Source organism: Fistularia commersonii, chromosome 34 (genome assembly GCF_037954325.1).
Source record: "Fistularia commersonii isolate RoL2024-O1a breed Wild chromosome 34, RoL_Fcom_v1.0, whole genome shotgun sequence".
Classification (NCBI taxonomy): Eukaryota; Metazoa; Chordata; class Actinopteri; order Syngnathiformes; family Fistulariidae; genus Fistularia; species Fistularia commersonii.
In genome coordinates this window covers 8,039,622-8,056,213 of record NC_141317.1, presented here as the reverse complement: position 1 = coordinate 8,056,213, position 16,592 = coordinate 8,039,622, and the positions used below count along the sequence as shown (strand labels likewise).

Sequence of the window (16,592 nt, the reverse complement as noted above, 5' to 3'; positions counted from 1 at the left end):
TGCTCGCCGGTACCTTCACGGAGCCCGATGCTTTCAGCCAATCACTCTCTTTGAAATCAGTATTTTTGCCAAAATAATAATAATTAAAAAAAATTGTGAACGTTCAAAATAACCCAAACAATAATCCTCTGGAGTCAAGGTCAATATTGAGACATTAAATAATCAAATTGGTTTTAATGGCAGCCGAACGTCACTTAGCTTAATTGTTATTTCAACCTCCAAGCTATGTGCACTGTTAACCCCCGGCTAAAAATAAATGCTAAGCATTTGGTTTTAACCCACGTCTTGCGCGAATCATTCACAGCATTTGCCAGCCCACTGAAGTGGGTTCGTCTCAGTCTTTCATTGGTGCCAGTCATCGTGACCCAATATTTCCTATTAGTGGAAATTATCCTAAAAAACCATGATGTAATCGAGGTGTAAATATGTTTCTTTTATTGCCAGCGGAGGGCAGGAGAGCCTCATCTTTGCTCGGCGACCAGTTGCTGAAACGGGATAACTTACTGTATATTTTGACTCTAAAAGAGACAAAATGTGTAAATCAATGGCTGATCGCAATGATTATTAGTCTTGCTTAAAGCAGGGCAGAAGCCATCCCTGTAATCGATAGACCATGATTGACCAAAGCGCTCATCGGCCCAATTCATAAACTGTTTGTTAGAGTCAAGCGTTGTTTCAGAAATATCTAAACCACAGAGACATGTACGGTTACAACCGAAGATAGAAATGCCATGCCACAAATAGTGATTTTACAGATCTATCACAGTAAACAGTTAATGTCTGGTCTAGCTGTCAGGAATCGCTTTCCTTTAAGCTTGGGTTTGTCATCCACGAGGAGCCAGTAGGGGACAGTGTTGTCACGCCATTCATGCAATCCACGCCTGCACATGGCGAAGCGGGCCCTCGCTGCATCTTTGTCACTCTCCAGTGTGTTGGTGGTTTACATATGAAGGCCATATGTGTTGGTACTAAACACATATTGGGACTTGATTCTGGTTCAGACGCAAAGGGATGCCGAGTATTTCCGTGGGAGACTGACAGCCACCACTTTCCTGCGAAGTCTGTCCAGTTGATAGTTGATGTCTGCACTCCCCTTCCCTTTAGTGGCGCCTGATTAACTGAAGTGTCTGACCCATGACTAATCCATTATCCAGTGTTTTATATCCTCACACATCTGCCACTGGATGAGCAAACGGGCTGCCAAATGATTTTACTGGACAAACAAAAAACTGGACACATGAAGATATCTGCATCCTTGAAAAAAATGCTTTGAATTTGTTGTCTTCAGATCTTTCCAGTGTTGTGTGAGCAAGCGCTACAGGCACATCGACTAATGATGCAGCCTCATATTGTACATTACCACTTAGATACTGGCCACAACATTGTTTATTCCGGAGGAGCAGCTGCGTGGGGGCTGCTCAAAAGCAAGCGATGGAGGGCCAAGATTCAGCTGATCAAAGTCACAAGTAGATAGGGATAAAACAGATTGGAAAGAGACATGTTTCGGTGTTTTAGCACATAATGACAAAACAAAAGCTTTCAATAGAAGTTCCAAATGTCACAGAAAGAAAGAGATGACACTCAACGGTAGGCAGCACCTAATTTGCTGCTCTAGCCAACCATAGGCTGCTCGGATTGATGCTCCGCCAGGGTTGAGAGGGCCAATGTTGACTGGATCTGTTTATCATACATGTGCCTTGTTATTAACAGGTGAGATGCTTCGCGTCTTGCGGTAATTGGAAGCCGGTGTGCGGCTATTTGAGTGCGCCAGAGATGGAGCCCCTCTTTAATGGATGCATAATTTATTTGCATTCCCAGAAATTGAGTTATGGTCCCACATGATAGGTCAGAGCATTTATGCTAATGTGAAATACCTTCAAATTGTATATTTATACTTAGCTTAGCTTTGTTTTTACTTTCTCAGGATGTTTTTTTTTTGCGCATTGGTTTCGGATATTTTTGTATATAAAAACAGAGGTGGGATCTCTGGGCAAGGAGCAATTTAAGCATAATATAATAGAGGGGAAAAGGTAAAAAAAACAAATCCAAGTGTCAGGTTTTTCTTGCATGCGTCTGCTGACTTCAATGGAGCTGGACAGCAGCATCTCTGTGTTTTGTTTACTGGACAGCGTTGCCTGACCTCATATTTCAGGAACCTCTGAATTAAGGCAGGCATACTCACTGTTGGCTGGGGTCCACACATAAGACAGTCTTCAATCATTTCCTTTCTTAGTTTTGGTTTCGTTGGTTTTAATTTTAGTGGCGTTTTGGTGGTGAATGAATTAGTTTCTAATTGTTTTGAGAGCATTTTTTTTTCTTTTTTGGCTTGGGGTTTTAATGTCCTCTGAGATGCACAGCGAAAGCAGGTTATCACATTCTGTACAAACAGCGGAAGACCGGGACTATCACAGATCATAAACGGTGAGTATGCCTATTAGACTCTTGAAGCGAAGGACAAGCACATTGTGCATTTTGGTGTCTGTAAGTAGTTTGCTAAGCAGCTGTAATGAACAGTGTAAAAGATGTGGGAAATGAGCCGGTGTCTGAAACAATTATGCCTCAGTTGTTCCCCAAGAACACTTTGGATTCCTTTTGAGGGAAAATTTGAGGCAAAACACTTTTGAAGACTTCGCTATTTTAGAGTACATTTTTTCGTGTGAAGCAACAAAATGTAAAAATCATGAAATAGCTTCAACTCATTTAGTTTATTCTAAAAATCCAGTTTTCATCATGTTCCACACCATAAATCTACGGAGCATTTTTCCCCTTTTGCATTACAAACGTTCAACCGATCATCGGACAAAACAAGCCCCAGGTGTATTTACAGTATACAACACATCAGGGAATCCAAAAATAGCAATGTACTTTCTCTCTTTTAACCGTCAACATATCACCATTGGAGGAAAGCTACAAGGATGTTGTGGGGAACCTTAAAATTATTTTCTTGAATAGCTGTCTGCGGCATTCTACAGCGATGTCAACGGTGTTTGCATCAGTCATGCTGGGAACGTTGTACTGGAATAGCTGTCGTTGCAGTTGGATTTGGGAGCATTTGAAATCTGTGTCACACCAGGGACAGGTACCGGGTAGAATACTTTCGAGGTTCACCCTTCTCCTTTGTAATGTGCGGATGACATCTAGTAATAACATGCACAAATAAAAAGGGTGAGGCTGGTGGGTACTGCCACTCTAGGTGTATTTTCCTCAGCAGACAATCATTATGCAGGTTTCAAATCATATTCATATCTCTAAACTCATTTTAGTGTTACTTATTCATCTCTAACTGCCCCTTTTTGTAATGCAATTCTTTTAAAAGTATTGCTTTATACAACAGTCGCATGGTACACACTGGCAAATGTGTGTGAATGTCAAATAGACTTACAGTGCATCTTATTCAACATTTCTTGCATTGTGTGTGTAGTGTGTGTGTGTGAATGTGTAAACCCTCCTCTCTCAAATACACATGCACACAACATTATGCAGATGACTTGCCAAACTGAAGATCTGATTATGGCAATAACATGCAACTTTTAATTTTTTTTTCCCCCTATTCATCATAGCAAGAATGCCAGAACTATGGACCTGAGAGGGAAACACCCCTGACCAGAATTGACTATTGTGTGAGCATTGATAAAATACATTTAGTTTCCAGAACAACATTGTTCGGCACATTATCATTACCATAGTTCTCGCTAGGATTTAAATGCGCGTCTGTGTCTGTTTGAATATCTCTGGGTTCAAAGATTCAGGTGATACAAACTATGCTGAGAATTATTCATATACTGACCTTAAGCACAAGAAAGAGAGATTGTACATGTAAAGGTTATGTTAAACATAGAGTACAAGCCACAGAGTTTGTTTAAATGGCAACATCAGTCCAATCCAAAAGAGGCAGATATCCAAAGGGACATTTCCTCTTCTATTGCAAATCTCAGTGACAGATCTACATCTTCACTCTGGTTGTGAATTTCGCATCCTATTATTATGTTACAGTTGGCATCCCTGCCCTGAGTGGGGCTTTGCCTCTGTCCTAGAGTCTTTATAACAGACAGGCCGCGTTGAATGGGAATCCTCCAGACCGGTTGACATCGCGTCTGTCGGCCTGTCTCCAACCCTTTCACTCGCTCATTCTGGGCCGGCATATCTGAAGACGGCAGCTCTTCCATGGAGATGTATTGTAATGGGGGATGAGAAAAGATGCTGCCAAATGGGCCCTGGGGTGAAGCTAAGAGAAATTTCCAAAGGAGGCTGAAAAGAGAGAAAGGGGGGGAAAGACATTATACAATTACGATTCATTCAAAGTGAAAGAAAAACAAACCAAACCAAAAACACAAAGACAATAAAACGTAGCAGCAGTTTTATTCAAAATGCCCCCAGTAATTCTTGTTTGGCCAAGCATACCTTTCTTTATTGCAATCTCTCTGTTAGTTGTATTGCGTCTGAATCAATGCATAACTGCACTCCCTCGATTGCAGAAAAGCTAGCAAGACTGGTCACTTGTGCTGTAACATGTTGTACTCAATCGGCACGTCATCGGATTTACCGATTAACTAAAAATACTAAGATTTCCGCAATGCGTGCCGTTAGAAAGGTAACTCATATTAAAGGTACTTCGTGGAATGGATTTGTGACGGAACACACAGATTTAAATAAAAACACTTTGAACATCCTTCTGTGGACCTCATGGCAGCTGACGTCCATAAATAAGCATTACAGCAACATGTTTATGGTTATGAATGTTATTATACGGACCTGTTGCTATATATCATGGCATTTATGTAGCACCGAAAACACCCATGGTTTTACGACCAAGGACATAAACTATAAAAATAAAGTGAGACAGCTTGCAATAAAAATACTTTTTTTCACAGATGCAACCAGGTGGTTTCCCTGATGGCTACACAATTTGTTCCATCCTCAATCGGCACCAAGTCTAGCTGGGAGAGAAGACTTTTCTTGCCTGGCATTTCAGCTCAGAGCTGATAGCGAAGGGTGACGTGCCACCTGTCTGCAGCCTCAGACAGACGTGCCGAGCCACCGGGGGTGAAAAGGAACTTAGAAGGTAGAGGGATGGAAAGGCAAAAAAAAAAAAAATATATCTCGAGGCTTGTTCAGACACACAGAAAGTCTCTCTGATTGAAATCGTTTTAAATGAGCTCCCAGGGGAGCCATCGCGGCCTACACGCAGCGGAGGAGGGCGGGAAGTGGAGGAACGGTTGCGCGCAAAACGTGTCCTACCAAGGAATTACATGACGCTCCTTTATCTCACCACTGTATGTTGCAGGGCGCTCCATTCATATCCACGGTTCAGCTGGTAGGCGCCACATGGCGTCAAGCCTGGTCAGGATAGGCGGGATGACCGGAGCTACAAGGTAATCAAGCTGCTTCCTACACAAACAAGGTGCTTTCTTACAACAGTTCTTTTGTGGCGGGCAGGGGGCGAAGGGTTGCACTGGGGCTATTCGCAGTCATCTGGTTTCCGCTAAATACCACTAGCAGATGGCTACACACAAAAGCATACACTGACTTTGATGAAAATTTGATGTGTTCAGAAGGAGGGAGGCGCTGTCAATTCATTATAAAGATAAACCAACAGCCACAGGCTGAAAATAATAATGAGCCTAGATCCCCCACTTGGCTCTGATCTGAGTCCCCCTCCTCAAAGCTTTCCAGATGTTACGGCAACCCCTGCATCCCGAGAAGCTATACGGCTTTGGGCTCCGGAAGACTTGTTCCCTAACTTTTCCCCGACACCGACTACGTGCCTTGATGAGAAATACACAAACTATGGAAGGTGAAGTGCCATAAAATATAAACACAAGTGACGGGGCTCTGTGTATACAAGCGGGATTTTTGCATCCAAGTGCGATGCTTTAATTTAAAGAAAGATAACCCCTCCACCCCCGACCCAAATTCTGTGGCCGCTCACAACTTATAAATACAAATGCGGTGTGTTACTTTGCCCCGGTTTGAAACTCTTCCCAGAGGCACCACGACTGTGTTACCACTGTTCAAAACCTTTTTTCCTCACAATGCACCAAACCATAGCGCTTTTACAGCAGCGCCTGTAAAATGCATTTATATTATGGGAAAAATGATATGGAGGGAGTAGATTTTACTGCAAGATATCGCTTTTATTGACATTATGTCAATTTGTTCTTTCATGATTTTCTGTGAAAAAAATTTCCATAATAATGGTCAAGTCATAATCAATCACATAAATCTCGCCTTCATCTCATTACACGCTGGAACCTGACTATTATGTACTTTGTGTGTATTCTTCAACCTCTAAGAGAATCCAATATATTTGGGCTGCTTATAGGATTCATTAAGAAAGATGTATTTTTAAGTCTTCAATACATTTCAACTGATGTGCAATAAACCAGGAGGGGGCAGAATAAAATGCTCACACATGGCGTATATAACACGTATATGTATTTTTTATCACATTTTACTGTATTCTGTTTGCATGTTGATCATTGAAATGATGTTACGTTGTGTAGTGTTAATTAAAAAGCCCAGCTAGAGACAAGAGACAAAACTTTGCATTCTTCGTAATGAAACTGCGTCAAAGTGTATCGTCTATTCGAGGGGGTCGGGAACCTATGGCTCCTCCGGTGACGGCATATGGCTCCCAGACAATTTTGAGTTTGGGAAAAAAAAAAAAAAAAAAATCCGTTTGGAACTGATTTTAAAATACTTGTGATTTTTCTTCATAATACTGTGTCATTTTATAGTAAACAGAAATTAGTTTTGACGGGAACCAATGGCTTCCAGGCACATCTGGGTCATTGTTAAGATGTAAAATCAATTTTATCAGAGAGCCAACTATTTTATCTGCGTCAGCCCTTGTAACGGAAAAGATGGCAAAAAGAAAAAAGACGATGATTACCGCACATTCCAGGCAGCGTGGACCGAGGAATTTGCATTTGGATCTGCGCTATGTCTAATATGCAATGAGAAGATGAAACGGTCAAACATAAATCGGCACTTCGAACAAATCCATGCAGCACCAGAGGTCGCATTAAAGGTTAGTCCGATTTGATTCATTATACGTTAAAAATAGTATATGTCTCTATATTTGTCTAAATATTTGGCTTTTATGGCTCTCCCAGTCAAAAAGGTTCCTGACCCCTGGTTTATTCTATTCTATTGTAATATACAGTAAAGTCACTCATATCACATATCACATTGTATTCATGTGCACATTTTCTATTGAGCCTGTAAAACGCAGAGAAAAATACTTTCTTTCTTCATTTTCTTATTTTCTTTTTTCACTTCGTTCCCCTTTTTTTTCATAGAAGAGTTTTAACAGAGTAGTGGAGTTTAACAGAGGTAGCAGAGGCTGTGTTTCCTTGAGTGTAAAATGATATCCGTGGTCTTTCTGCCACGGAGATCAATGTGGATAGCATGGAGCGTGAAGTCACACAGCCGCCATGTATCACTTCGATCAGACAAACATTTTATTATCCGTATTCTTCCATTAACCTCTTCTCTCGTGTTATCGGTTGCATTCGTCCCCTGCATGTGGTCGTCTGTTAATGCATCTCACCTGCAATCACAGCCTCCCCGTCCTCTTATTTTATTACCATCTTTTCTGAATTCGCTCCGCTCTCTGTATTCAAAGTACGCCCCTCAGGCTCACGCCTGAGGTAAAGAGACATCATCTGAGCGCATCTTCTTTACAAAACCGAGCGTGCAATCAATATTTCATTTTTAGTGACGGTGTTTGAGATAAAACAGACCAGACAGGCGAGATGACATGACACCATTGTGTCGGGAGAATCGTGCGTGGAGGGAAAAAAACTAAAGTTTAAGTTAAAAAACTATAAGTGTGTGATAAGTTGTGTTTTTTTTTTTTCTCTCCCCCCGACCGATTCCAACAGTTAATGTAAGTCATTGTACAGAGAAATGTCTCAAAATACTGACTACAAAGATCATCTTACGATAGAGAAGTGACTTTTTCCTAAATTTGCCTGTGGCTAAAAAGTCACAGCAACAAAAAGAGATTCAAGTAGATTCAATTGGATATTGTATTGAAGGCGGCTTCAGGGGCATATTTTAAACCCTGAGATTACAATAGCTCGATAGGAATCCCGGGAAATCAGAGTTAAGGTAGGTAAATAAACCCCGCTTTGGCAGACGGATAGAGGAAAGTGGCATCCAAGATTATCTATGGAGCACGAAGCAAAGAAACACAAAGTCACAAGTAGCGTAAACCTATAACAGTAAATAGAATGTATATTTGTTATGACAAACTCAGAAGACAAGAAAACAAACCTTATCTCATGGAATCAGAAAGTCTTGTCTCAAACAGGAAAGTGTATTTTATAGCCAAGGAGCGTGGGTTTTTCCACGGCTATTCAGACTTTGCCCATCCAACAGGCTGATGGCCGTTGGTTGTTTCACGCCGGGGGCAGAGATCTCAGATATCTCAGATATTCAGCCAAGGTTCTGTCCGTATATGGAAGCGTAGAGGAGTTATATCAGGTACGAGGAGGAGAGGCCTCTGGGGGCCGAGAGCAGCACACCGATTCTTCCCATTCTCCTTCACGCCAACAGCTTCCAATGCTGGGCGACATTTTAAAGAGTGACGTCGTATCAGGACAGGAGTCATTCCGTTTTGTGGGTTTCTCAGTCATTTGAAAACATAAAATTGCTTTTTATTGAGATAATTAATTATTGTGCGGAAAATATCAGAGCCTCTTATTAATTTCTGAAAAACATTCACATTATTTTGAGACACAGGTAATGCCTTATCATCCAAGGACTTTTTTCCATCCATTAGAAGCAGTTTCTGTTGACGTTCCAAACTCTTTATCTGTGAAAATGTGCGTTACCCCAGCCTGAAGGTGCATAAACAAGCTAAACTCTTTATTTTTCTCACCGGGTTCATCCTTTCACCCACACACACACACACACACACACACACACATCCTCACTTACTCCTGCACCGTTCATTCAACAGCAAGACAGCAGAGAATTACATCCGTTCTGCAGGTGTTTGGAAGTAAACCAGAACACTGACATGTGTTTTGCAAATTCTGAGATGGCGCCGATGAGAGGACGATGGTCCGACAGTAAACGGCGAGACATTTCACCCCGAACCGCGAGGGTTAACCTGTTGGCTGAGATCGCTTATATACTGGCAATTGATAAAAGTGGCGGCGCGGTGACGTTCTTTACATTCTCGGTCTAACAGACATTAATTTCTGAGAGACGGCAAAGATGTGTTGCATGAATGGTTATTTTTCCGTTCGGTTTTAACAGCGGGCTTTCGTCTCCTCGCCCCTCGGCTATCACATTATAAACTCCCATTATTACCTCAAATACGTTCAACGTGCCCGACCTCCCTCAACTCTAAAATATTCCACAAACCTTGCAAACCTCAGGTGTTTTAAAAAAAGGCCACCAAATTAGCTGGTTCTTACAGCTTTGAGAAGTTGCTGAACTGGCAAATTGCTTTTGCATTCCTGTATTAGAAAATAAAAAAAAAAAATGTACGACAGCAATTTAATTATATATCTGCTCTTTCGGCTAATTTAAAGACTTCAAATCGGTTCAATCTAAGTTAACAAGAGCACTTTGTGCACCTGTCATGAAAGAAAAGTTAGTCTTATTTTTAAAAGGTTTAGATAATAATTAAGAGAATAAATTACATTTTTAATTTTCATTCCAAGCTATGTGATTTCATATTCCTGTCAGGTGATTGTGACATCTCTGCACGTATGACAATGGAAGGCGTTAAGGGACGCAGTCTGAAACCCTCAAACTGTGAGGGGGCGGCGCGACAGTGCATGTATTGGATTAATTTGAGTCACAAACAGAGCTGATGAATACAAGGGGGATGTTTCTATGTACACACAAGCACCTGTCAAGGTTTCCGCGCAAGCGTGTCGATTACCGACAACAATAGGCCTTTTGTAGCGAGGCTATGCACATGAGCGACTGGCGGCGTTATATACAGTCAATTCATCAAAAATCGGCATCTCGACACTTTAAGGCTTTTATTAAGTGTGAATAAAAATGGGATGTGCGTTAAAATAAACTCCGCGACGGATTCACCGGTGTACCCTCGCTTCTAGATTCTCCAGCGCGCCAGCGTTTTTCCCCTCGCCCCTCGACTGTCCAGATGCGTTTTAGAAAATGAGACATCCTTCCAGATGGCACAGCGAGTTCAATTTCCAGGTCAGAGGCACGGGGACGGAGGCGAGGGGAGATACAAATTACGGAGATGAGAGAGCCCGCTGCATCTCATTCACCCTTTCGCACTCATATTCACAGGATAGAAATCGAATGTCCTGAGGCGACAGAATGTTCCTTCAGGGTTAAAGTGTAGATCAGGAAAAACCCTTAGCTGGTATTACTGTGTTTACTTTTAGCATCAGTATCTGAAAACATACACAAATGTGACTGGCCTATTCAGGGGCGCTTTAACACGACCCCATCCACTCCTTCGACGCCATATCTTCAGCAGATATTGCTGTGTCATGTTTGAGAGCTTGGAAAATCTACTTTCATAAGCCCAGCAAAACATTCCCTGGACTGAAAGCAGCTCAAAATGGACAGCGCGCCCGAAGCCACTGTCACGAGTTGACAGGTGTGTGTGAAGTGAACTCTTCACGTAAAAGAAATTAAATGACTTGTAGCATCTGTTTCTATCATGAGCTGACATTAAAAGCAAATTAATTGCATGTCTAATTGCCCTGCCTAAAACAAAATGGCCTTTCTGTCCAAAGCGCTTGAAAGTAAATGAGACCAATTTGGACTAAAAGTTCAGACATGTTGGGCTCTGCTGTTGGAAATGCTCCGTAAGAGCGAAATGACTCGGAAACTTGGGGAAGAGCGTGCTGAATTGCTTTAAAATGCTGCAAAGCTCCTTTTATTTGACTGAAAACTCAATTTAAAAAAAAAGGGTCAGAGAATTGAGCATGTGCAACTCTAGAATTGCGAATGACTTTGGACAATTGTTCGGAATAGTCTCTGTATTGCAACAATCTCTGGTGAAGATTTCTATGCCAGTTCGACGGAAATAAAGGAATCTCTGAATGTTTCTTTTGAACCCATCAGGAAAACAACTACGCGCAGAAGCCAAAACAGCTTCTTGAGAGGCCACGCCACCGCAAGCGAACAATGTATGCCAGCTGTGATTGACCGAGCCGGTTTATTGACGGCCGGATAATAAAAGTGTTTACTGCGGCCATGATTCAGAGGAAGGGCAGCGCGTTTACAACTCCCGTCGGGGAAAATCACCCACAGCCACAAACAATTGCACTACGATGTTCGTCTTCATGTATGTCGCAGCAGGCGAACGTGGTCTCCGACTGCCTCGCAACAATTTACCCTGAGGTTTCCCCAACATCCTCAGAGCGGGTGCATCTTCTCATCTATTTCAGTTTTGTATAAATAACTACAAAAATACGCAAAACCGAGAAAAATATCAAAATAAACGCACAAGCACTGTGACTTACTTCTGCTAAGAAGCTGCAGGTTGCGGACCTCTTCTCTAACCTGCAGCTGGAGAACTTGCTGAAGGACCTCTTGTCTCAGCGTCTCCTGGACGATTCCCATTCTTTGCAGCTTCTCCCCGTTCAAACGCAGCAGCGCCCGTCCTGTCGGGAGCAGCCGTGGATGGGTCAGGACCTTAAATCACTTACTGTCTCTTTACACAGGATTGGTATCACATCTTTAACATTGGTAATGTTATCTGATAATAGTACTGATTCGTATAAAAAAAAAAAAAAAAAAAAAAAAAAAAACCATGACTAAAGTACACACAAGTCAGAAGTTCTGAGCTTACAGATAAGAATTTCTGAAGAAAAAAAAAAGAATCCTTGTTTGGAAGCTCAGTTAGAAGATTGCTTATTTACAAAAAAAAAAGAAAGAGCATTCATTTGTTTAAGAGGCAGCTGGATAAGAAATAGCTTTACACATTTTTGAGACAATTATAGCAAAAATGAAAATATATATCCAAGTCAATGCACCATTCTGATATAATCAACACGATCCCCCTCTCCGCCCATGTCATTATTATTATAATTATAATTATTATTATAATAAACCATTTTTTTTAAGTTAGTATGGCACTGTGGCTATTTACCAGAGTGACTATTTAAATGTTGAAAAATGTATTTCAACATGAGATTCAGTTTAAAAACAGTGGAATAATTTAGTACTTTAAGCTTGTAGAGCCACACTTCTTCTCCATCCGTTTCTGTGGCTGGGTTTTACTCAAGATTCAACATCGGGGACGAACACAAACACATTTAACGTCCCATTAACCGCACCAAACAGCATTTCCAGCCGCCCTCGTTCACGGCCATACGGCGGCTACATAAGCGACGCCGTGGTGAAATAACGTTCACACATCCACGTTACTACACGGTGGAGTTACGTCCTTCGCGGCGGAGGAGGAGGAATCCATCATACCTGCAGCAGCTCTGTGCGATGCCCAAATCATAATTAGACTCATTACTCATACAATTCATCCCCCAAATCATTCAATCCACTCCCATCTCCTCCCTCGGCTCACCAACGCACCACCTGCACCTCCTCTCTCCATCCTATTGTATGTAAATGTGCTACAAGGTGCTGTAATAATGCGTGCACGTACGCTGCAACTCTCATTTCTTCCTTTCTCTTATGAAAACCAAACCACTGCTTTGCCTGAATGAAAACATCATGTAACCTTTCCGTAGCCTTAACAAATTCCTACCCTAACTATGTGAGGATTTACATAATAGGACCTTAAAATAGTTGTATTTTAACATTCTGTAGGAAGATAGCGGTAGAAAAAAAAAAAAATGCACATAACAGAATCAAAAAGGAAAATGAAACTAGGGTAATGCAGGAAAAATTAAAAAAAAATAGAAGTACAATGTGCTCTGTCCTTTTTTTAAAGCCCATGAAATATAAATGTCCAGTAGTCAGTGAAACAGTGGAGTTTTCCAAATGGTTCTAAAAAAAAATCATCTTCATTTGCTCTTTATTTTCACCCCTTATTTATTCATGTGTCTAAAAATTCCCTGCAGAAGTTTTACGGAGTGGGACGACTCCGCGGCCTCCAGATGTTTGACCTCTTTGTTTCACTTGAGTCATCCGCTGACCAAAGCACACGCGCAAATTAAAATGCAGCTCTGTCCGTTCCGATGTTTTTCTCATTTGCCACTCGACTGTGTCTGCGTACGTCCTCGAGCCTATGGAATATATTTAATGTAAGGATTTCATACGGTCCGCAGTGCTGACATCGACCTCCCGGGTTGTTTTGAAATCAACGTCAAAGTCTGACACATCGGGACGCCGCTGACCTGTACTTTGACCATATTTGACCGTGTCCCCACAAATAGAGATACTTACGGTTCCTAGTTCTTTGTGAAATTTATTTTAATCGAGTCAGGAAGAAGAAATTGTTTTTTTTTTTTTTTCTTTTATCGCATTGTGAGAAATTATAGAGCGCCGAAAGCGTGAGAGGTAAAATAAAGCTATTTGCTTTTCCTTGCTGTGCAACCCAATGGACTAATGCAGAAACTAGCAACTAAAGGAAATGTTACGACAGTAATCCGACATTGACCCCCCCCCCCAACCACCACCACCTCCTCACCACTATATGTCATTTCTTAATTTTTTACACATACAAATCACTAGCACACATACACACCTGTGACAGAATATAAGAATATATACACCCATTGCTAGTCTTTTCTTTCCATCTTTTCTTTCCTATGTGTGCTTACCAACTGCAGTACAAGTTCGTCCTAGCTAAACAATGCCCTTGCCGTGTTTTGTGTGTGTGTGTGTGTGTGTGTGTGTGTAAACGAGACAGAGCAGATGAATGGCGTTCAAATCAATTCCCCACAGACAGACGTAATACAGCTCTTAATAATTGCCTGCAGAAAAGGGAAAGTAGTGCTGTCAAAGGAAGAAAAGAGACACAAAAACAAAAGCTGCTTCAATGGAGATCGCCTCTCTCAATTTGGCTTCAAAATAAATTGCTTATTAACAATGTCTGTTGGCAAATAGGAAGCACTTCTGTCCTGGCTGGGACAATAATGACTCGTAAAACAATCCGAGAGGCATTCCAGAGAGGAGGTAGACAAGAACACTTTTTAAATGGATTAATGCTAATAACACATTCTGACGTGTTTTTGTATCGTTCCGTATTTTTGTATTAAAAGACGCCTGATTTCACCATGTGGTCCATATGGTTTATTCTCTATTTTCATGTTGATTTTTAAAATGGGATTCAGAATAGTGCCGTTTAGATAACAAAGTGGGGGAGTTCTGGCAGAAACAGCTGGAGCGCAATCCCGTCTGCAGGATCACATCAGGAGCCGGTCTGGCTTTCTTTACCTCATGATCAGATCCGACCGGGGAAATGAAATCAGTTTAACTTGCCTTGGTGGGGATACATCTGCAACTGAACCGAGGACAGCAGGTGACAGCGTATCAACCGCCCGGCAGCCTAAATCTTCAATCTACTATTGAAAATTTCAATCACAACTCAGAAAGCATGTATATCATCAAAATGCATAAGGACACCTGGTGCAACTGAAAACCAGATTCTCGGGAGTAACATCGCAAACTGCGGAAATTGGATCAGCGTTTTGTGTGTATTACCATGACTCACTATCATCACCCACTATTACAGTTGGAAACGTATCTGTTTTGGGTAGCATCGCTAAAATGAAGCGTAAACACACATGGTCAGCCCCGGGTCATGGCTGATGCAGTGTGAGAGCCGAGAGGTTACTGGTCTCTTTCCGAGCATCGTACCGCCTCCTGGTAAGCAGGCAGGAGCTTTACATTGCAGAGATCTCCATTATCAGCGCACGTTGTGCAATTTGTGCGTCCTCTGGAGATTATAAACAAAGTTTGATGCATTAGCTGAATAAATACAACCCATTTATCATTAAGCTTGAATGAGTCTTTTCATAACATGCCACGCGCATTTAACTTAAAAAGTGCTGTGAGCCCACAACGTAATTCCAAGAAGTAGAACAAATTGCAACATTAATCATGTAAAACCATAATCTGTACACGGGATTATAATTACACAACACGCACTATTCCCGGTATTCGACTAATAATTGATGATGAACTTATCGTTCATATTGTTAATGTATGAATATCATTTTTCCTTCTATTTGATCTAATACCTTTGGGATGCTGTGTTATGGTAACAAAAAAAAAAAAAAAATGACTAAAGTACAAAATCATAGCGTGAACCTTTTCACTCAAATTATTCTGATCCCCGTAGGCAGCCTGTTCACCGGAATGATGCCCTGACAGAGAGGCAGCGAGAGACATGATTACTTTTGGGTCACCGGAAAAAGACGATACAGACGGAGAATCTATTTCAGACCCCGACATGTGTCCGTACGTGCATAAGGCAGGAAAATGTCTATGGATGTCGTTTATCTATTTTCTCTGATTTCCGTCACATATATCAACAACAACAACAACAACAACAGGATATATTCCAGCAACATTTTCATAAAAAATAAAATAAAACAATAAGGCTGGAGCAAATAACCTAAGCAAAAAGAAATCCAGCTGGACATCTGCAAGTGAATACATAGAGATAATTGGATCTAAGCCTCCCTCTCTCTTTTCCAGTTTTAGAATACATAAATGAAAAAAATCTGATCACAGAAGCTGTAATTATAATCGTGTCAACCCCGGAGCTAATGTGTATGTATTTCTCAGTGTGTATGCAAATGCGAACGAACAGCGGTTGACCCGACGCCGCGCAGAACAGCAATCTGTTCGCCGCCTGACACAAAAAAAAAAAAAAAAAAAAAAAAAAAGGAGACGCTCAACTGTCTTGTCTGTCAGGACTCGGGACGTGCCAGGAAACATGCGCGATTTTGTGTGAGAATATGCTCGTGTCTGCGCGTTGCATTAGCGGTTGGCGGGGTGTATGCGCGATAGCACGCATGTGTGTCTCTTTGTGTGGGAGAGGGCTGTTGTTTGAACTTGAAACGTGATAACCCACCATTTTTTCCGCAGATTTGCTTTTCTTCACCAAAAATAGGATGTGCTTTCGTTACCACACATGGATGCTTTTTAAATCTCCTTTGGAGAGATTTGGGTATAAACCTGTTTCCAGTTGAAAAAGCTAAGCTGTGGAACCACAGACCTAAAATTAAACTTGAGTGAGAATTGGTGAGCATTTTATGCCAATGGTTTGAAATATGTTACTCCAGGGGAGCATCACTTTTGTGCTTATTAAAAACAGCACCGTGGACAGAATTGCCAGAAATTGAAAGATATGATCAGAGGAAGCACTGATCATTTGTAAGTATAGTGCTCACAATTTGAGGAAATAGTCTCTACTTATAAAGCGGTTTCCAAGCGCTTTACGCTCGATGGGCTGCAGAGCTGCCGTGCAGGGTGCCAACCTGACCATCAGGAGCTGCCGGGCCCAGGACACGCCGGACGCCAGCTCTACCGACCGAGCCACGCCGCACGCACCTATTCCAGGCAGGAAGTGCTTGGGTGAAAACAAAACTCCTCTCTCCAGAGAGTAACAGCTACTTTCTGTCACCGGACAGTCCCGTCTTCACACTTAAACTTCCCATCGAGACGCCGAT

General features: G+C 41.7%; 1 protein-coding gene across 2 annotated transcripts in view; it reads right to left on the bottom strand.

Moving 5' to 3' along the window:
* Positions 1-3,554: 3,554 nt before the first annotated feature.
* The window catches only part of samd10b (sterile alpha motif domain containing 10b), a 43,409-nt gene continuing 30,371 nt past the window's right edge, over positions 3,555-16,592 (bottom strand). For both annotated transcript variants that reach the window (XM_086141422.1, XM_086141423.1), the window contains 2 exons: positions 11,472-11,612; positions 3,555-4,248 (listed from right to left, as the gene is read on the bottom strand). In XM_086141422.1, coding sequence (XP_085997548.1) covers positions 4,226-4,248; positions 11,472-11,612 — 164 coding nt within the window. In that variant the 3' untranslated portion in view covers positions 3,555-4,225. The remainder of the gene's footprint in view (positions 4,249-11,471; positions 11,613-16,592) is intronic.